Consider the following 22,187-nt stretch of genomic DNA (forward strand, 5'->3'; position numbering starts at 1 on the left):
AGCAGAGTGGCAAAATGGGCAGGTTCGGGGCCGCACAGTTTGCATGCTGGCTCCACCACGCTAGCTGTGGGACCTTGGTCAAGTTGCTTGGCTTCTCTGTGCCTCAGTTGCCCACTTGTACAATGGGGATAACAACTGCCCACCGCGGGCTGCCGTGAGGGTTAAGACGGCCCCTGGCACAGGATATGTGTCGTGCAAACGTTGTGATAATTCCACCTCAGACACCTCTTCTGGAGGGTCTCTCATTCACCCCCAAATATCTATTGAGGAAGCTTTGTTGGGACAAATCTCTAATAACAGCCTAAAATGGTGCATGGGGTTACCCTCGAACAGGGAAAACGGTGTAGGTGAAGGGAATTCCAATTCCGTAAGTCAGGGAGGCGCTGGAGGTGTTTGGGAGGGTGGAAACAGATCCAAGTGGTCCTGGAGTTCACCAGAGTGATGGGCACTGGTTGGCACTGGTTTGACCCAATGGCTCGATGGGCCGGGCTGCACTCATCCCCACGGCTAGGGGCGTCTGCAGGGTGGTGCAGACCATGGCATCCCTGCTGGTATCACAGAGTTTGGGGGGACATGGGGAGCAGACGCTTCGCTCTCCATGACACCATTCAGCCAAGACTCCTGAGAGCCTACTGCGGGCCTGGCACCAGCCGGGGTTCCTACGGGTGCTGCTGAGGGTCAACTGGTCTCATCTGCTCAGTCCCCAGGCGGTAGTTCAAGAGTAGCCCTATACCTGGCTGGCTGGGTCGGTAGAGTGTGCAACTCTTGATCTCAGTGTTGTGAGTTTGAGCCCCATGTTGGGTACAGAGATTACTTAAAAAATAAAATCTTTTTGGGGCCCCTGGCCGGCTCAGTCGGTTAAGCGTCCAGCTTCAGCTCAGGTCATGATCTCGCGGTTCGTGAGTTAGAGCCCGACGTCAGGCTCTGTGCTCACAGCTCGGAGCCTGGAGCCTGTTTCGGATTCTGTGTCTCCCTCTCTCTGCCCCTTCTCCAGCTCACACTGTGTCTCTCTGTCTCCAAAAGAAATAAACATTAAAAAAAATAAAATCTTTTTTTAAAAAAAGTAGCCCTGTAGGGCACCTGGGTGGCTCAGTCAGTTAAGCATCTGATTTCAGCTCAGGTCATGATCTCAACAGTTTGTGAATTCGAGCCCCACTTCAGATGAGCCCCACTTCTCTCTCTCTCTCTGCCCCTTGCTCACTTGCACCGCAGCCCCCCTCAAAAAATAAAAAAATAAATAAATAAAAATTTTAAAAATAGCCCTAGACAATACACAAATGTAGGTCTTATGTATACCCACCAAACTTCATCGCTGGGCACTGAAATTTGAATTTCATGTGATCTTCCTGTGTTGTGATATATTATTCTTTTGATTCTTTTTCTTCAACCACTTAAATACCAAGACCATTCTTAGTTCATGGGTCATACAAAAACAAGTGGTGGGCCAGATTTGGCTCATGGGCCATAGTTTGCTAACCCCTAGTCTAGAGGGGGAAGCCAGCAGCAAAAAGGAAAACAAGCAAATATGGGCATGAGTACAAACTGTGATGAGTGCCATAAAGGGAAAGATGAGGAAACAAGATAGAATAACTGGGGCGGGGGGAGAGGCAGAGGGGAGGGAGTCCATTTAAGCTTAAGGTTGAATGAGAAGGATCTAGCCTCATAGAGTCAGGAGAGAACATTCCATACAGAGGGGAACGCAGGTGCAAAGGCCCTGTGGTGGGGAAAATAGCACAGTGTCATGACGGACCATAAGGAAAATAGAGTGACTGTGTGGATTGCCCCCAGGAGAGACAACAGACGTGGTTGGGCACCAGGTAGCACAGAGCTTCTGAGACCGGCAAGGGTTTGGAAGTTTGCATTTTAATCTAAAAGCAATAAAAGGTTTAACAGAGGTGAGTAGACTCAATTCGGCTTTTAGAAAGATCTCCCTGGCCACTGAGCAGAAGTTTGGCTGTGGTAGGCCCATTTAGAAGCAGGGGGGGAAAAAAAAGAAGCAGGGGGAAGAGGAGAAGGTTTCTGCAATGGTCTGGATGAGAGGCCCCAGAGGTGGGAGGCCCCAGAGGACACATTCTGAAAGGAAAGCCTGTAGGGTTTCCTTGTAGAAAAAGGGTGGTCAAAACTATTGCCAGGTTTTTGGCTTGGGTGCTGGAAGGATGAAGTGGTCTTCAAGGAAGAAGGGCATGCTGCGGGGGGGGGGGGGGGGGGGGGAGGGCGTGGAGGGGGGCGGTGTAGATGGACTGTCTCCAAAGCTCCTCCTGGTTGTGCAATGAAAACACTTTGAAGACACAAAGCCATATCCTCAACAGAACATCTTGCGTTATCTAAGCCACAAAGTCTCCCCAGGAGTCCTGGGCCAGGCGCGGAGGAGCTTAGACAAGCCAAGCCCCAAGCAGGCAGCTTTCTCCAGAAACAAGCCACAAACCGTTACAGCACTTACAGCCCCACGTGGGTCAAGAGCATCACACAGCCAGGCTGGGGTGGCGGGGGCGGGGGGGGGTGCCCAGAAGGGCTAGTATGCCTCACCACTGGCCCCGGCCCGGCCTCTCTTAGGAACCTGGGGCACCTGCCCACCTCCACCCTCTCCCCTGCTCACCAGTGTCCCCTCCACCCCCTTTCCTGCCTTCCCCCTTCTGCCCTCCCTCCACTCCGCCCAGCTTCTTCCTCCCACATGCCACTGTTGTGACAGCGAAACAAAGCTCGTTATCTGAAAGTTAAGTTGGCTGCTCAGTCTTCAGGAAGACACAAGAGGCCCAGCAGATGGTGGGGCCTCTCCAGGATCGGCCTCAAAGGTCACCGTCTGTCACTGCCCACCCGCTCCAGCCTCTTCCACATCAATGGAGTCTCTCGTGCTGGTTTCAGGTCCAGCCACAAGCTGTGCAATGACATTTCCTGTGGGCTCACTGTGTGCCAGGCACCGTGCTAGGCCCTCCCTGGACATTAACTCCTAATTCTCTCACCTGGCCTAGGAGACCATTATCATCCCCATTTAACAAGCGAGGAAATACACAGAGGCACAAACAAGCTAAACAATTAGCCAAGGTGGCAAGGACTGGCTAGCCTCCCCTTCTTCAAGCCTCAGCCTTTTTGCCTGCTGCAAATGAGGGAGGGACTCCGTGCAATGACTTCTGGATCCTTCTAGCTCTCACAAGTCTGCGATTTGAAAACTGCTTTCTTCCGAAGGCACTTAACATGTTCCTTCTCCCCCCAACAACGGCTGCTCTCAAGAAAAGATCTTATTGGCTTATTCACACTACGGTGCAAATGCCCTATATGGTGAGCGAACTCTGGGGGCACGAAGATTCAAACCCAGGCCTAACTGGCACCCAAACCTGGGCTGTCCCAACATAGCACTACATAGGCCACATCCTCAGGCTTTAGGATGTCTTCCAAAAGGTATGCTTTACACCTATCAGTATTCCCTGTCTCCGGAAGAGAGCCAAAACGAGGATGAAGGGACAGGAAGTAAGGGATATAAGCTATCAAGTCAGATCCAAGACTACTCAGAGTCAGGGCTTCTGGTCCCCACAAAGGCCTGAGTCTCACTTCCAACCCAGTTTATTTGGACAGGCAGTCTGGAAGGAGTCAGGCCTGGGAGCTGGGGACCTGCCTTCTAGCTCCGCCCTGTCACTTAACAGGGGTCAGATTCCACCTCTATACGAATGGGAGTTGGCCCTTCCAGCTCCAGTAGCTGGGAGGTTTGCTCACCCCCTGGCCCCGACTGCACCCCATTAGCTTTTCGCCAGGCAGGAAATCACCTCTAGTGTCCCCAAGCCCAGAGCTCCTCTCTGAACTGTGCACAGGAAATTCACCTCTTGGAGGAAGGGGAGCTATAATCACAGACTCTGGTGGAAGCTCCCAGCAGGCCCCACTTATTGGCCTTGGCAGAGCAGGGCTGCAGTGGTGCCCTTTGAAATAGACACCTGACACAGCTTCTGTCCCTGCCTGGGTGCCCCTCCCTCATGCTCACCAGCCTGGGGCCTCCGCTCCCTTTGCCTCTGTAAATGGTTTCTAAGTTTCTCACCCAGCCTCTCATTTCTATCAGTTTAATTATTGAGGAGCCCTCTTGTCGCCAGCCTGGAACATTAACGCTGTTAAAAGGAACCCAGGGAATGCAGACCACAGATGACTGACTCCTTCTGGCTCGGTTCCCATCTCCGTGCCCTGCCCCTCCCTTCCCTTTCCCAACGTGCCCCCTCTGTCCCCCATTCCTTCTCTCCTCTACCAGGCCTCTACCCCCGCCCCTGTCCCGTCTCTCTTTCTGAGCAGCCAGGGAGACTCCCGACCCTCTGCCCCAACCCATTCATCTCTCTGTAATTGGAGGAGGCACAGATAAAACTGAGGCCTGGGCCATGTTCACAGGTGACCAGATGGGCAGGGAAAATGAAACACTTGTGAGCCCCTGGCTGGTGATGCAATTTGGCCCAGGCACCCTCACCCCACCAGAGACCTTTCTCCAACCAAAGAGGGGTGAGCACAGAGGTCACAGCGCATTCCTATGTGGGGTCACTGGATGCCTCATCCCAAAATATCCATGTTTCCAAGAACATGCTCACCATTCTTGGAGCCTTTACCCTGTGTCACGTGACACCTCTCCACTCCTTTGATCCTCTCTACCTCCCTATAAAGTGAGCACTGGCTTGTCCCTGGGAGATGGCAGGGAGGCACTCACTGAGGTCATAGCCCCTAGGGCCCCATCAGGCTGTTTTCTAAAACATCCAGAGTAGGGGCACCTGGATGGCTCAGTCGGTTGAGCATCCGACTTCAGCTCAGATCATGATCTCATGGATCATGGGTTCGAACCCTGTGTTAGGGTCTGTGCTGACAGCTCAGAGCCTGAAGCCTGCTTCTGATTCTGTGTCTCCCTCTCTCTCTGCCCCTCCGCCACTCACACTCTGTCTCTGTCTCTCAAAAATAAATAAACATAAAAAAAAAAAATTAAAACATCCAGAGTCACCAAAAGTGTTTAATAAAAAGCTCCAATAAGGAAACTGCAGCAGCCCCATCTGTGGTCTGGCCTTCTCCAAGGCTGGGGGTCTAGGCCCCATCCAGACAGATTGACAAGGAGTCTGGGGCTTGTCCCCTCTGCTGATGGCCAAAGTAGCCTCACCTCTCAGGCCTAGGGCAGGCAGGCTGAAGTGATGACTCAGCTAGCCCAAGCCATCACCATCATCAGGCCCTGGCCTGAGCAGCTGAGCCCGGAGGAGGAAGGAGCTTCCTCCTCCGCTCTGGGTCTCCACTCCTCAATGCAAAACAGGGAAGGTGGGAAGCCTGGACGAGGCTACCCATTCCCAAACCATCTACCAGGAATGACCTCAGGCAGCACAGCCCCCCCAGAGGTTGTTCAGATTGTCTATTGCAAAGTTTCCTTCATCTTAATTCTGCATTCTTCGTAATGCATCCATTTGTTGGAAAATTAAGATAGTGTTCCTAGACAGTGTTTCATAAAACCATCAAGTAAAACCAACACTCCAGAAAGAAGGCCTATAGGTGAGACAGCACAGCACATGGCCCCACAAAGTTCCAACCCCCACGCCACACTGTGACGGGACAACTCTAGCTTCCTTTCTTTACCACTCGTCCCCACCCCCGTCCCCAACATGGTGACCTTCCACACCATCCACCCCCACTTCTATCCATGCTCCCCAAAATGCCCCCAAGTACGGATGCATCATGGGACTGGGCAAATGGACTCCAGAAAAGGTCCAGGTGAGAGAGCTTCAGCCTCAGACTTCCCACTCTGCATGGGCCCAGACAGCCTCTCTCAGCCCACTGCACCTAACTCTGGAGACTCTGAGGAGAGAAGGGGCCATCTCCAAAGGCTGAGAGCCTAACACCAGGGTGAAGGAGGGACCCAGCAGCTTCCTCTGGGCTTTCCTTCCTCCTCTTTCCTCACATTCTCCCTCCCTCTCTCTCTCCCTCCTCCCCCCCCCTTACACACACACACACACACACACACACACACACACACACGCACGCACGCAGTCGCACACGCACACACAAACACACAGAGCAAACAAGGCAGGCTCCGAGAGCAGAGCGGCTCATAATTATTGGTAAAATGCTTGTAATGTTTTTCTCTCTACCCGGTAGCTTTCAGTTGTTTTAGCAGCTTAGCGAAGCACTTGGCTCCAATTGAATTGCAAATCAGCAGCTCTTGCCCCAGGAAGAGAGGAAGGGAGGTAGCAAGGAGGGGGCAGGGAAGGATTCCAGAAGGAAAGGGAGAAAGGTGTGCAAGGAAGAAGGGCAGGAGGAAGGAAATGAGCAAGGGAAGCCTAGTTCAGGGCCAAGGGCAACAGAAACAGAGACTGCCTGCTCCTTCCAGGCCCTTTCCCTGTCCTCATCCATTCTCTATGGGTTCCGTAGCCCAATGCCCCATCCAAAATATCAAGACACATTTTCTAACCATAATCTTGGGGTGGAGTAGGAGGGCCACACAGGGCTCTCTCAGCTACTAGAAGAAAAACATATCTTTCTTGGGAATTGCAATTATTTGAAAACAATGTCAAAACAAAAGTCTTGCTTTTTCTCCCTGGCAATCTCCAACATTTGTGTTTCGATTCTATCTATCTATCTATCTTTTACTCTCTTTACCTTTCTATCTACCTATATTTCCATGTATCCATCTGTCTGTCTTTATATATACATATATCTGTCCTCCTAGCTCCTCCTCCCTTCTGTTGTTCAGCACTTCCTTTTCCCCTCTTGGTTCAGCATTCCCCACTGAGGAGTGCAGTTGATCAGGCCGCGTGTGCTGTTTCAGCACCATGGTCAGCACCACAGCACTGGGTCCCTCCCTGACACCTCCACTCTGCTGAGCCTAGGCTTTAACCATAGGACTGCCCCCAAATTCTCATATATTGCTCCCTGGGAAACATACTCTCTTCCCCAGAGTCCAGGAAGGAACAGGAGAAAGAAGCTGGCCAGGCCGGGCACCCTGGGTGTGGAGGGCTGGGGCTGTTGGTACAAACACACATCTGGGGCCAACCAGCCAGGCACTAACCTTGAAGAGACGGAGGATGTTGGCCACCATGATGGAGACCGAGCTCCCTGAAGCACCGATGACACCCACCACACGTTCAGGTTTGGTGATGATGGGTGGGCCGCCACTGCCACAGCGGACCTCCGTGCCATCCTTCTCGATGAGCGCCTGCACAAAGGTCAGCGACTGCTCGAGGGCATGGGTGTCCCTCGAGCAGGTGTCCAGAATGCGGGCGCCCAGCGTGATGTTGGGCAGCAGGTCCGGGTCATTGTTGATGCGATCCAGGGCAAAGAGCATGGCCTCCAGTCGGTGGATGCCCTTTTCCTTCTTAAGTTCTCCACAAGCCTTGCCCTCTGAGCCCCGGCCGTGCACAGGGAACAGGCCTCCCAGTGTGATGTCCCCATCTATGCGGATGGAATTCATGTGGGGGTGGCCCTTCGGCTTCCCCAGGGAGGAAGGCATCCAGGGGCCATAAAGGCTAAGGAGCAGGCAAAGAGGCAGCCGGGCCCACCACCAGCCCCAGCCTGTCTTCCCAGGCATCTCGGAAATCCCTAGAGACCCATGAATGGTGGGCCCCACTCCTAGCCTTGGCAGGCCCCTAGCCCCGCAGCCTGGGTGAGCATGGGCAGGGCAGCCCCCACAAGTCTCTCTGGGGCAGCTTCAGCAGCAGGGTGGCCAAGGACGGCCAACAGGGTAACCCATGCTGGTGCTCCTCGCCACTCAGGCAGTGCTCAGTTGCCAACACAGGCCATGCCCATGGGCAACAGGGAGTAGCCAGGGAGCAGCAGAGCTCCAGTCTTGGTCCCCACGTCCTGCAGGCCTGTTCTTGATGGATGAATGTGAAAACAGGAGAGTGCTCCTAGCTTGATGTATCTTGGCATCAAGGAAAAAACAGCTCCAATGCTCTCCTCCTATCAACCTTAGAAGGGAGAGAGAAAGAGAGAGAGAGAGAGAGAGAGACAATCAAACAGAAGCCCAAAGAAGACATTAGCTATTCTGATCGCTCATCAGGAGCTTGAGAGAAGGAGACACTGGAGGTTATCACCACAGGCTCCAACTCTGAACTTGGCTCTTGGAGCTGCTGCTCAACTTTGGTTCAAGTGGGAGAGCCCGAGGCAGAAATTAGGTCATGTTTGAAGACTTCTTAAGGCCTGTACCCACTGCCATCAGAAACCTAGGCATCAGAGAGCACAATTCCCAGGAACAGCCTGGAACTGGCTTGGGCGGAAGAGAGGTCTTGCTCACCCACATGAAGGAGTAGCAAGAAACCAGTTTTGCAGGGCCCAACCCCATTTTAGAGATGAGGAAACTGAGGCCCAGAGCAAGAGAGCATTTTGCCCAAGTCACACAGGTAGTGAGAAGTGAAACACTGTGTAGAGCCCAGCTTCCCAGCTGCCAGCTCTGGAACCAGAGACACTCAGGCTCCTTGGGGACTCGGAGAGAGACCAGGAAAGCCAGTAAGGCCCCCTGCAGAAGAAATTAGGCTGAGAGCTGCTAACTCTGAAGGCCAGGGAGAAGGCGGGGCTGTTGGTTCCCGGATTCTCCTCCTCGAACAATGCCAATTTCACATTGCCACCCCAGGCTGAGGGCAACCCCAGGGGCTCCCAGTTCAAGAAGCAAGCCTCCTTGTCATGTGCTTGGCCTCCCTCCCCCACCCTCTTTCTGTTGGTCTTTATCTCTCCCATTTCTCTGCTGCTCCTTCTCTCTCCCCCACTTCCTCCCTCTGAGAGTGGGGCTCAGGTTACGGCCCGAGCTACTGCACATTATCATGATCATTGTCATTATTATTGTTGTTGTGATTAAATATTTATCTGCAAGGGTAGAAGAGACAACACCAGCTCTTCCTCATTCTCACTGCTAATTTGGGCTAATTTCCCCTGGGGTTCCTTCCTTGGCCCCAGCCTCCCTCTCAAAGCCAGCAACCTCCCTCCCCTCAACTGAGAAGGCCACAGAGAGAAGAGCTAGAAGCTGAGTCAGGGATTGGCCGGGGGCCTCACTCTAAGGCCCCCCGGCCCCAAGGGGTTTGTCAGATGAAGACTAGCAAGCCGCTTCTACGCCTCAGTTTCCCTAGCCATTTGGAAGAAGGGCTTGTGTTTGGATCAGGTTTTCCTAGCGATGTGGTCCCTGCATCAAGGCCAGGCGGGGTCTCGGAGCCACCCGTCCCCCACTTGTAGATCCCCCCACACAGGAATTACTGACTGTTCCGGTTCTGGGGAAAGGAGAGGAGCGAAGAGGGTACAGCACCCAAGGGTCTAGCCTCAATTCCTGGGCTTCTCTGGCAAGCGCCCTCTGGATCCTCACCTCACACCTGACCCCTCATCAAAATGCTCCCTCACCCACTAGCTCCTCAGAGGCCAAGAACACAACTATTATATTCTCACTCTGCAGGTGAACCGATAGCCCGGAGGCATCGCATAACTCTCCCAAAGTCACACAGCAAGATGGGTCAGGACTCAAAGCCAGCACCAGTCATACTGGGAGACCTGGGGAAGCCTGCAAGAAATCTTCCTAATAACCACCCTCACCCATGAAGCTAGGATCCAGTGACTGAACACTGGGGGTCAGTGCTCGGAGGAAGGCTTAAGAGTGAAAGCTGTTAACGTTTTATTTATGAGACCGAGAGAGACAGAGCATGAACGGGGAAGGGGCAGAGAGAGAGGGAGACACAGAATCAGAAGCAGGCTCCAGGTTCTGAGCCGTCAGCCCAGAGCCTGACGCGGGGCTTGAACTCACGGACTGCGAGATCGTGACCTGAGCTGAAGTCGGACGCTTAACTGACTGAGCCACCCGGGCGCCCCAGAGTGAAAGCTGTTAAAATGCGGGGAGGGGACGGCTACACCTGTACGGACCTGTCATCCTCACCTACACCTTCATGTGGGTGAGTTTAACAGCTCGCTTTCCTGGAGGGCCATGTGGGTACTAGCTGCTGATGCCAGGACTGGGCAATTCAGAAAAGAGAAACTGGAGAAGGCTTCAAGAGCGCCCACAGTCCTGCCATCCCCTAGAGGTTCTCAATTTCAAAATCTCTAAAATGGAAGGCTTGGGGGGCCTGGGTGGCTCAGTCATTAAGCGTCCGACTTTGGCCCAGGTCATGATCTCACGGTTTGTGAGCTCGAGCCCCACGTCAGGCTCTGTGCTGACAGCCTGGAGCCTGGAGCCTGCTTCGGATTCTGTGGCTCCTTCTCTCTCTGCCCCTCCCCAACTTGTGCTCTGTCTCTCTATGTCTCTCAAAAAATAAATAAGTGTAGGGGCGCCTGGGTGGCGCAGTCGGTTAAGCGTCCGACTTCAGCCAGGTCACGATCTCGCGGTCTGTGGGTTCGAGCCCCGCATCGGGCTCTGGGCTGATGGCTCAGAGCCTGGAGCCTGTTTCCGATTCTGTGTCTCCCTCTCTCTCTGCCCCTCCCCCGTTCATGCTCTGTCTCTCTCTGTCCCAAAAATAAATAAAAACGTTGAGAAAAAAAAATTTTTTTTTAAAAAAATAAAAAAATAAATAAGTGTAAAAAAAAAAATTTTTTTTTAATAAAATAAAATAAAATGGAAGGCTTGGAGTAGGATGCAGTCTAGTGGCCATACTGCCCCTGCAGGCCATTCTCAGTTGTGACAATTATGGGAAGGAGTCACCTCCGGGCCTGCATCCATCCCCTGGGTGGGACAACCCACACAATGAAACACTGTCCTGTCCAAGTGCTCTGATGCCCACGGAGAGATAACTTCAAATGACATCATACTGCCAAGTGCCAGGCGCTACACTAAGGGCCTCACTTACGTTTTCCCAGGTGACGCTCACGCCTCCGGGAGCTGGGCGGTATTCCTATCCCCACCACACAGACGAGGAAGCCGAGGCTCTGAACCTCAGACAGTGGCCCATGGCCCAGGCACACAGCGCCACCCGGGCCCCTGCCCCCAACCCCCCACCACGCCAGCCCAGAGGGGCTCTTGGGCCCTGCCCAGTCCCACAGCCTACAAGTTCAGGCTGGGTTTGCCTGAATTCAAAGTGGAAGGATTTTTGGCATCGTGACAGGCTGTGTGCCGAGGCCGCAGCAGGGCAGATTCAGGCTGGGAAACCAATGAACAGCAGCTTCTGACGGTCAGGCCCTGCTCAGGCTTCCAGATTCTTCGTGAGGGCTCAACACCGGCTTCTCCTTGAAGCCCCAGCCCCTTCAGACTGAGTGATGTGCATACACAGGCACATGTACACACACACACACACACACACACACACACACACACACAAACATACCGGAAACCACAGACAGACACACATACACGATGGGGAAGGGCAGAGGCTGCATGGAGGAAGGAGCCCTCAGCGAGGAGAAAAACAAATACTTGCAGGGTTAGAATCAAGACCCCAAGGCCCCAGGCCCTGCCCCAGGCTGGCCAGACTGCCCTCCGGCTTCCCTCCACCAGCACTGGGCCCAGCCCCTGCCTAGTGGGCCCCTCTTCACCCCTCAGCCCTGCCAGGTCTGCCTTTTCTGAACATTTCCAAAGAGCTGGGCAAACCACCATCTCTTTTAGCCTCCCCTCCTTCCTTTGATCCTGTAACAGGAACAAGGGAAAAGTAAAAATACTCTGAGGGTGAAAGGAGCCACCAAGAGCAGAGGCTGGGGGTAGGGCAGGAGGGGGAGCGAGGCGTCCTTCCATACCCCACAGGGCGGCTCCATCTTGGGGAAGGGGGGCCACATCAGGGGAGGCTTGGAGTCCTCAGACCACACCCCGAATTCTAAAAGAGCCAGGAAAGCTCACACCTCGGACATTCTGGGGGGAGGGGATCTATCACTCCCCAAATGAAGTCACCAAGAAGGCGGCAGGTCTATGCCAGTGTGCCCACCCACTCCCAGTGGGGCTTCTTATTCTATCCTTCCCCACCTCTCTCTGCCAACCCCTGTATTCCCTTCCCCTCTGCCCCCTGCCAGATCTCTGGCCCCAGGCAGGCAGGGAGGGATGAGGAGTGGAGGGAAGAACACGCGGTCATTTCCGCACACAACAGTTCACTGGCCAACCGCATTTTTCGGAACATTCTCTTCAGGGAAAGGGGATGTGAAGAGAGCCGGGGAGTGGCTGCAATGGACCCTCCCCCCCCCAACCCAGCCACCCCACCATCTGAGGGCCTCTCTGCTATCTGCGGGCCTGCAGGGAGAAACTCCACCAACCTGCCTCAGTGACCCCTTCCAAGTCCTAACAAGCAGGACCCCATGCTTCCTCACGTCTAACCTAAATCCTTCCTCCCACAACCAGCACCTGAGCCAGGAAGAACCACAAACCACGGAACAATGACCAGATCCAAAGAAACGCACCGTGATTTACTCTGATTTACTTTTCAAGAAGCTGCTTTTTATTCTCCCAAAACTAAGGAAATAGAATTCTCCCAAACACCAAAGTAAAGGGCAGAGTCAGAGGGACTGATCCTGCACTTTGCTTGGGTGGGGGGGAGGACACCTCCAGAGTGACCCATTCCTGCTTTCAGCCTTTGAGGGGACCCTCAAGCTGTGGCTCTTCACCCCTCCAGGCTTAACCGGGAGACCCAGGCCCCCTGTCCTCTGCCTTCCTTTGAGCCATGCCTCCAGAGCTGCTGGCAGCCCCTTCCCCTCGGCCTTTCCATGGTCCCTCCAGCACGTTTTTTCATCTCTATTCACCTTTGCCTCAGCGGGGCCCAGCCCAGCCCAGGTGCTCAGAAAAGCTGGGGCATTGGGAATGGATGAGTATCTCACATTTCCACAGGAGGGTCTGGCAGCTCCGGTCCCCAGCCGGAAAAGGTGAGGGGGAACCGGAGGCCTCCCCGCTCCTTCCTGTACCACCCCGTGCCCACAGGAGCCCATGAGGACCCGAGACGCCGGACGGCAGGCCACCTCTGCGGCCACCTCTCTCCTATCCCCCTTGGGACCCCGCACTGGCCACACAGAGGTGTGCTTTGCTGGATGGTCTCCTCCCATATGGACAAGGCTTAGACCCAAGGAGCAGGTAATAGGAAGCTGCACCCCCCTTCTCCCCCCCCCCCAATTGCACCAGCAACAGGCCCCGTGGTTTGATATCCGCCCGTGTGACTCCCAGTCTATGAGGAAAGGTGGATGGTCAATGAGCTCCCTCAAACCCCCGCAGCCCAACCCTCTCCCCACAGGGACCACAACTGGAGGGGATCGTGTTGTACTCGTCTTGACCTCTCTGCACCCCAGCCTGGCACAGTGGAAGTTTGTGAAAGTGGATGAATGATGTGATGGGAGTGAATGATTCTGGGCTCTTCCCACCCCCTCTCCCGGGTCATCAATTTCAATATTAATAGAAACAGCAGCCCTTCTCCTAGATACTCCCTGAGCCAGGCCGCGTTCTAAGAGCAAGGAAGAGGGCACAGTGGGCGTCTGGGCCCCCTGCCCCCTTCCTTCCATGTCCCCCAGCAGCTCCAGCCCACCAGCCTGCATCAGGAACCCTCCCAAGTACAGAAACCCCAGATCTCACTCCACAGGCCATCCCTTCCCTGTTCCAGCAAAACAGCAAGGGCCAGATTCAGAAGTGACTGGAGACAGTGGAGAAATATATGTGGAAGGTAAGAAGAAAAGGAAGGAAGACAGGACGGAAGAGGAAGCATTTCCTTAGCTTAACGCCGACAGAAACTAAGGAGGAGAAAACTTCAAATCCATTGCCCGTGCTTCCCCCACTCTATGATTCCCTCCCTGTGACTCTCACCCTTCAGGTATCCACTGAGACCCTTCCTCCTCCAGGAAGCCTGCCCTGATTAGCCAAGTTCCTGTTTCTTCCTTCTTCCACATTAACACCTCTCTCTCTCTGTTGCTATTTGGCAATGATGAGCCTGGAAGATTTTAAGGGCCTGCATGGACGACCACTCTCATCTCTGTATCCCCTGTGCCTAGCCCAAGGCTCAGAACACAGGAAATTCTCAATAAACAACAAGACACAGCCGGGTCCCTGCCCAGAGCCAGCAGGCAGCCCAGGGTAGAGGGGCTGCAGTGGACGCAGAGTAGGACTCAGACCTTGCACTGAATTCTTACAACCCCCTTGTGTGGTCAGGCATAGAATACAATCTGTTGTGCCATGACCCCTCAGTTACTCAACATCACGTTCAGATATGTGCTGAGCACCTACTCAGGTGCTGAGCACCTGCTCTGGGCTCTGGGGAAACTCCTGGGAGTGACAGACACCAGCACCTGCCCTGGGGAGCCAACATCCCACGGGGCGTGGGGGGCAGTGGCACAGGAAAGACGATACACGTACTACACAAAAATGTGTGGCACTTCAGGGAATCAAGGGGTTGTGAAGAAAACTAAGACAGGTAAGGGGGAGGTTAAGACCCAGGGGCTTTTTCAGAAAAAGAGAGTCAAGGAAGGCTTCTCTGAGAAGGTGGCACACGAGCAGAAACTCAAAAACAGTAAAGGTGTCAGCCATTTCCAGGAGAAAATTGCCCCAGGCAAAGAGTGCAAAGGCCCTGAACCTGTGTTTAGCACTCATTGTTCAAGGAACTGCAAGGAAGCCAGCTTACCTGGACGGCAATGGGAAGGGGCAGAGGTAGGAGAGGAGGTCAGAGAGGGCACTGAATATAAGCAAAACCCATGGGGATGGAGAAATGGGGGCCCACTGAAGGGCTGTGAGCCCAGTGATAGGCAAGGATTCATGACAAGAGAAACCTAAGGCTCAAAAGGCAGCCTCCTGCTAAGGCCACAGCAGCTCACATCATTTGGAGGGCAAAGCCAGGCTATCTCATCAGACCTTCGTCCCACCAGTTCAGCCCAGGAAATGCCCAACCCTGACCTTCCCCCTCTCCCAGAACCAGAGCCCAAATCTCCTCCACCCACCAGATCCCACTTCCATGCAGCCCCCCAGGCCTCTCCTTCCTGCCCCAACTTGCCCCACCCCCACCTACCACCACCCTCCCCAGGCTTCTGGCACAATCCAAGTGGGCAAGTGTCTTCGTCTGCAGCTGTTGCTATTGTGGGTTTCATGGCTAATGCGGTTTCTTCCTCTCTCCTCCTTCTTCCTGTCCCCCCTCCTTAAATCAGAGCTCCCCCCCACCCCACTCCAGCACTGCCCTGGAAGGCCGGGTCCCATTGGCTTAGCAAGTCAAAGCCCAAACTCTACCGTCTTGCACAGCCATGAACCATGGCTGTGGGCGAGACTTCCATCCCTAGGCCACACTGAGGCCGGGCACAGAGAAGGGGCAGTGACACCCGCGAAGTAATCACTCACTAGAAACAAGAAACCAAGTCAACTCCCCAGTCTTTATTTCTATATTCAAAATCTAAAACTCACCCTGTAGCAATGACAGTGTTTTTACTAGAAGTCACAGCCCCAACCAGAAAACAGGTCCGGGGGTTAGTTTCTGTCTCCCCAAGAAGCAGAGGGGCGAAAGGGCTAAGCTTAGGGGACAGCACAGGACCCAACCTCCTGGTCCCCATTCGGGTGGCCCAGCCTGGGACCAGCAGCTGCCTGAGTTCTCCCAGGACTCCCAGCAACACAGCCAATGGGCAGCCAGTGCTTTCTCCAGAACAGGGAGGCCTAACTAGACTCCACAGCCAGCTCGTCAGTGTGGCTCAGCCCAGAATGGCATGGGTTGTCATTATGGGCTGGCATTTCCCAATTACCGCAGATAATATCTACCTTAATTGAATGGGGTCCAGATAATGTCATTATGCACCGCGTTCCCCAATTTATTTAATATACGTGTGTACACATATATTTATGCCTCACTGCTGCCACGAGATTGCTAAACGGTGAGGTTAATAATAAAACATTTCGACGGGAGTCATCAGCTTTAATTTAGGGGGTGATTTTTACTATCCTTGTGATGCTCGTTTTTCCAAGGAGCCAAGAGAAACACGGACAGGACGGTAGAGGCTCTCAGGCTCTCAGGCCTCCAGGCTAGGAGGCGGGGTGGGCAGGGCTGTGGGGGTAGGCCCGTGTCTTTTCCGTCTTTTCTGAGCCAGTTCTGCTGATACCCCTCCCTCTCAGAAGCAGGCTGGGGCGGGGGCGGGGGAGCAGGGAGGACCTGAGGCAGAAGTCAGAAGTCCAGGAGCTTGACTCAGGACTGGCGGGGGAGGGGGGATGGGGGGGGGGGGAGAAGGAAGGAAGCTTGTCTAGAATGCAGAGTTACAAGCCTCCGGTTGGGCCCAGAGGCAGCAGGGGGGGACACTGGGAGAGAGGCAGGGCAGAGAGGACGGACGGAGGCCGGAGACAGTGCACAGCCAAGAAAGAAACAGAGTTCCCAAGAGCCAGGGAAAAGGCAGCCTGCACTCTGCAAGGGCCAAAGGCAGTGAAATCTCTAAATTAATTTTTGATAGTCCCCTGCTAACTAGGGCAGAGTTGACACGAAAACAAGCCCTTCTTGCTCTCCCCAGGAGCCGGCACCAGGCTGGGTGGGAGCAACAGAAAACTGGCGTCCTTGGCTCCAGGCCGGCTGCCCACCAAAGGAAGCCCCTCGGCCTCCTCCTCCCTCAGGTGGGCCTGGACAGCCAGCAGCTCTTATGCCAGCCCCAGTGAGCAGAGCCAGAGTCCAGATGCCAGCTCCCCCCCCCCCCCCCACACACACACCTTCCCCGGGCAGCAAAGGCAGCTTCCACTCTGCAGAAGTGAGATAACCTTCCAGCCAGCAGCCAGCGGGCCCATCTGCCCAGGCTGCCAGCGGGGCCTGCCCACCGCAAAGTTAGGTTCTCGGCCGAGCAGGGGAGGACAGCAGGGTGGGCAGATGTCGTGGGGTGGGTGGTAATTAGGGGCTGCCGGCTCTACACTCGTCTAGGGGAGAGGATGCGTCTAACGGCTGTAATTATAAAGCTCAGAAACCCGTGGGTCCTGGTCCCATCCTTTCCTGCCAGCTGTCCCCCTGCAGCACGGTGGGTTCGGGTGTGGCCAAGCATCCTGGAAGCTGGGCTGGGGACCCTTCAGAGATTTTCTGGCCTGGGCCCTGGCATCCCCAACCCTGCCCGCCAGCACGCTCGCTCGCTCGCTCGCTCGCTCGCTGGCTCCCTGTGCTCTCACCTACCTCAGGATGCCTGCCTGCCGCTGTGCGAGGCGCTCCTCCTGGGGACGTCACGCCTCCAACAGAATGAAGCCGCCCAGACGCAGGGTGGGGGAGGAGGGATAAGGGAGGAAGACAGGAGCGGCCTACGCTAGGCCACTGAGGCCGAGAAAGCAGCTCGACTCCTGACGTGCTCCCGCCTCCCCTCCTCCCCCTCAGCCTGCTCGGGACCTGTTCTCCGATGCCACGCTGCGTGCCCCACCCACCCCCCCTGCCATCCCAGACGTCTCTCTCCAGAGAATCACTACCAGTAGAGCATTCTTTGGGAAGAAGCACCGCCAACTCCCTCTCTGGGCCTCTCTTAAATGCAAATGTCTCAGGGAGGGGTAGCCCTTGGCGGTGACTACATCTCAGAGGGTTATAACTTTCTGGTCCTTTTGTCTCTGAGAGGTTGAAGGTGTTGACAGGTGGGGGAAAGTTTATGGCTAAAAGACAAAAAGTTGGAGGAAGGTGAAAACAGTGGTCACTTAATTCATTTGTGGGCAGGCATGCCCATCCAAGGCTAAGCAGAGGCTTGGGGGCACCAACCCAGACCAAGAGCCCCCCACCCATGCCAAGGACAGGACTCTGACTCAAGGCTAGAGAGGCCCTCCCAGAAGTGGTCCTCTGGGGGCACCAGGGAGGGAGACCAGGGCTCTGACCCCCACTCTCCCCTGCAGACAGGCCCTCTTCAGGGGCCCTCACCACTGGCCCCCAGAGCCTGCCCAGGAAAGGTGACCACACCCAGGAGCTTCTGTAGGAATTCTCTCTGCTACCTCAGGAAAGGTCACCAGGAAAGACCTCCCAGGGATCCTCACCTCTTCGTTGAAGTTCTCTCCCACCCAGGCCCTGAGGCCTCTGGGGCGCTCAGGACGCAGACCCAGAGCCTGTGGCCCAGCTTTCCACGTGGATCTCAGGGGGGACAGTGGGGCAGACCCACCACACGTCCTGGGGGAGTGGGGAGATGGGAATTAGAACATCCTTCATTTCCACCATGAGCTGGCCCCAGGGATGTGAGGCTGAGGACCAGGCTGTGGAAAGGGGGTGTCCAGTATGGAGACTTAGAACACTGGCCGCCCTGCCTGCCCTGAGCCCCCACTGTCACCCCAGAATAGGGGACTACGATGGGAACACACACACACACAGTACTCCCACCCCCCACCCCGCCATCACGGAGAGCTTTCTGACAGATGACAAAGGGTCAGAAAGACTAACCACCGCTCTAACAGACACGTGGATTCGGACCCCCCACTAGGCAAGCCCAGCCCAGTCCCGCAAAGCAGCTTTACCCGCACCCATGGGCAGGGATGGCGCTGAGAGGGGGTAAAGAGGCAAGGAGCCTCCTCTAAAAAGGACCTTAAGTCTGAAGGCAGGGGTGTCACTCGTGGCCTGGGGGCAGGGGGCGCTCGTACGTTCGGGCCTCAGGACTCCCTGCCGCCGCTACCGCCGCCCCATTTCAGCACAAACAGCCTCAGACCGCCCCTGTGCGGGGGCGCCACTCTCAGTCCGGGCCTCCACCTCCCAGCCCCGCCCCCGCGCGGGGAGGGGGCACTTCCAGTTCCTGGGCGCCGGGGAAGCCCGAACCGGGAGTGGACCCCCCCCCCAACACACACACACACACACACACACACACACACACACGGGGCCTGGCCACCCGCCCCCGCCGGGGGTTCACCGGGGTCTCGGAGAGGGTCGGTGGGGAGTATCCGAGGGGAACCTGACCCTGAGGTCCCGGGGCCGCGGGGAGACCCCAGACCCTGGAGCGCCGTCCCAACCCGCCACGGCCGCGAGCAAGCGGGGACTCGGCCGGTGGCGAAGGTGGCGCCGGGGCGGCCAGGGGAGCGGGACGCGGTGCACGGGAAAGGAGCCGAGGCGCGCGAGGCTGGCGCTGCCCTCCCGCCGGGAGACGGCGGGGAAGAGGTGCAAATAACGCCCCGCGCCCCCGCCTGCCCTGCCCCTCCGCAGAGGGGGCGCGCTAATGCCGCCGCCCCCACCTGAGAGCTGGCACGACCCCCCCCCCCCATCCGGTAGAACCTGACAGAACACCCCTACACGGAGACACTTTCCCCCAGGCCCGCAAAAAAGCCGCTGCCCCATTCCCTCCCTCGGGGGCCTTCGGGGAGACCCTCCAGCCTCGGTCCCGCGCCCTCTAGCCCTGAGGGCTCAGATCCCCCGGCCCTCCTCCGGGCAGCCCTGAGCGCGGGAGCTCGTCAGAGGCCACCTCCCCGAGCCCCGATGTCCCCGCCGCAGCCCGCGCCCCAGAGGCCGGAGGGCACGGTCCCCTCTGCCGGTTTCCCGCGGGCCACAACTCACCGCGCGCGGGCGAGGTCTGAGCCGCGGCGAGGGGTCGGTTGCGCTCCCGCCTGCCCCGGGGGCGCAGAGAGGCGGCGGCGGCGGCGGCTTGCTGCTCGCGCTGCCCAGAGCCGGGGCCGCGGCGGACAGCGCTGACGCTGCGGACCGAGCCGGGCGCGGAGCCGCCCGGAGTCCCGGACGCGGCGGGGATGAGCTGGCGGCTGCCCGGCCGGAGCCGCCTCCAAGCGCGCGGCGTTCTGCTGCCGCTCCGGCGAGAGCGAGCGAGCGAGCTAGGGAGCGGCGGCCAGCCCTGCTCCGGCTCCGCGGAGCCCGGCGTCCGAGCCGAAGGGAGCGGGCGAGGCGGCTCCGGGGAGCGGGGTGCAGCCGGGGGCTCCGGGAGGGGAAAGGAGTGGAGCGGGAGCCGACTGGCGAGCGCAGCCGGCCGAGATGCGGGCGCCTGGCGGCGCCGCGGCAGCGGCAGCGGCAGCAGCAGCAGCAGCAGCAGGAAAAAATGAGAGCGAGCGAGAGAGCGCGCTGGAGAGCGAGCGAGAGACAGGGGGAGCGAGGAAGACGCTGAGAGGGGAGGCTGCGGGAGGGGGCGGGAGCGCCCGGGAGCACGAGGGGGCGAGGGGACCGCAGCCGCTCAGCCCCCGCGCCCACTGCCGCTGCCGCACTCGAGAAGGCGCGAGCCCAGCCCGGCAAGTTTGCGCTGCAAGTGCGGGCCAAGCGCGCGGCGCTTCCGCCGGCCTTTTAAAGAGAGAGCACCTGGGAGCCCACCTCCGACCCCGCACCTTCGCCGCGGGAAGGCCGGAGCTCTCCAAGCGCCCCTCCACCCCGCCACACCCGCCCCGCTGTCTTTCCCCGCTCCCACCACGCCCCACCGGCGCCCTCTCCCGGAAGCCCCCTTCCTTGCCCCCTCCCCCCACCCTGCGGGTGTCAGCTCAGCCACCCCAGGACGTGGCGGGCGGGGCCCTCCTGACTCCAAAGGTCGAGGGGCAGGCAACACAGCCTCCGACACACACCCTGAGAAGTACAGCAAAGCACTGCGATGCGAAGGGGTTGCGCTCCTCCCCACCCCCGTGCGTCACTAGAACCCCCACCCGCAGGGCCTCTTCTCACACATCCGCATGCACGTGGCGTGTGCCCCCATGTGGCATGTTCATTTGCACGCCCCACCGCTCCTGGTTCGAGCATACCACGCGGGGGGAAACTGAGGCTCGGTGAGGCAATTGCACTTGCCCCCAGTCTCACAGCCTGTCAGGGAGGCCCCTTTCCGCTCAGGCCCCAGAACCCCGCCAGGCTAGGGGAACCCCCAGCCCATGGCCCACAGCCTGCTCCTCTCTCTCCAGCACTGGTTTGCAAAGTGTAACAGGTGGCCAGGCGGGCAGGCTAACACAAGCCCAGGAGGGAATCCCTTAACCCGGGGGAGAGGCTGGAGCCCCAGCTCTCCTCCTTGGGGGGGGGGGGGGGGGCGGGGAGGGCGTGAAAAAACTCCTGGGGGAGGTCTGGCCTTAGAGGAAGACTGAGGAAGAAGAGAGGGAGGGAGCCATTCAGCCCTCTTAGGATTACAAGAGCATCTCGTCCCAGACTGCAGAAGCGGCTTCAATTAGAGCTGTGACGTGTGACTGTCCTTGTCCCGGGGAGGGTGTGCTGCACAGTGTCAGGGAGCTGGGGGGAGAGTGGCTCGCGGTGGCCTTCCTCCCCATCAGTACCTCAATCCTCCTGGCTGGTTTGCAGAGTGCCACCCGGTGCTCAAAAGTGCCTAGGTCAGGGGGGACCCACCACCCCTCTTACCGCCCCACCCCTAATTTCTGCAGACAGCACCCTTATGGGTCAAAGGAATGTCTGGGGATAGCAGGAATGACCCCCCCCCCACTGGTCTGCCCTTTCTCCCTCCAAGCCCCTTATCCAACACCCCTGCCCCTTCCCAGAGACCCACTCGGGCACCCCCTCCTCCAGTATCCCAGACCATGCCAGGCCAGAACCACAACTGGTTCACCGTGGCTCATCCGGTGCCTGGCACAATGCCTGTGAGCTCAGTGAATGTTTGGTGAATGAATAAATGTTGGCAAAGCCTGAACTCCCTTTGCTGACATATGTAATGGCCCCAAATACATGTCTCATTTACCCAGTCAGACTGAAGCCTCTGATGGAAGGGCCTGGATCATGCATTCATTCATGCCTTTTCTTTCTTTCTTTCTTTCTTTCTTTCTTTCTTTCTTTCTTTCTTTCTTTCTTTTTTTTTTTTTTTTTTTTTAACACAACCAGCACTGGCCAAGATCCTGTTCCATTCCCAGCCCTGGGAATACACAAATGACTGCACACCATCCTGCCCTTGAGGAGTGCAGCCCGTGGCCACCCACACCTCAGCACGGTGCATTTTACAGAGACTTAAGCTAAGGCCACAAGAGTGTGCGTTCCTCTGGGCGTGCAGGACAGTCAAGTCACTCCTGGGGAGCCCTCGTCCCTGGGAACAGCCTGCCTGGGTCCTCCTGGCCAGGGTGCCTCAGCTTCCTACCCATAGAACAAGGACCATGATGCTGACCTCAGAGCAGGGCTGGTGTGCAAGAATAGGAAATGCTGGGAGGCTCAAATCCAGCCTCCCTCAGGCTTGACAAGTGACACGTCCTGTCTTGAGGCTATGTCTGCCTAAAAGGGGGTCCTCTGTCTAACTCATGGAAAGTTAGCTACAGGCCAGGCCGTCATCAAAAGGGAATAAAAGAATGTACGCACAGCACCCAGTCCTGTGTTTACATGCCAGTAAGTGGGAGCCACTACAGTTTTTAACACAGGATATTGTCCTCAATATCCTTTTATTTAATTAATCAATTAATTAATTAAACTGAAAATAAATGGGCCACGGTTTATTGAGAACCCAAACCAACCCAGCCATTCTCCCCACTCCCTGCCCCT

The 22,187-nt window shown here is 56.7% G+C and overlaps 1 protein-coding gene across 8 annotated transcripts in view; it reads right to left on the reverse strand.

The window, feature by feature from the left end:
* The window catches only part of GRM4 (glutamate metabotropic receptor 4), a 150,118-nt gene extending 130,106 nt beyond the window's left edge, over positions 1-20,012 (reverse strand). For 5 of the 8 annotated variants that reach the window (XM_045497941.1, XM_045497942.1, XM_045497940.1 and 2 more), the window contains exons 1-3: positions 19,296-19,409; positions 17,801-17,930; positions 7,004-7,901 (exon numbers count right to left, since the gene is read on the reverse strand). In XM_045497941.1, coding sequence (XP_045353897.1) covers positions 7,004-7,522 — 519 coding nt within the window. In that variant the 5' untranslated portion in view covers positions 7,523-7,901; positions 17,801-17,930; positions 19,296-19,409. Of the gene's footprint in view, positions 1-7,003; positions 7,902-17,800; positions 17,931-19,295 lie in introns of all 8 variants that reach the window. The other 3 variants (XM_045497938.1, XM_045497939.1, XM_045497945.1) reach the window with 3 other exon arrangements.
* Positions 20,013-22,187: the final 2,175 nt, after the last annotated feature.

Source organism: Leopardus geoffroyi, chromosome B2, assembly GCF_018350155.1.
Source record: "Leopardus geoffroyi isolate Oge1 chromosome B2, O.geoffroyi_Oge1_pat1.0, whole genome shotgun sequence".
NCBI lineage: Eukaryota > Metazoa > Chordata > Mammalia > Carnivora > Felidae > Leopardus > Leopardus geoffroyi.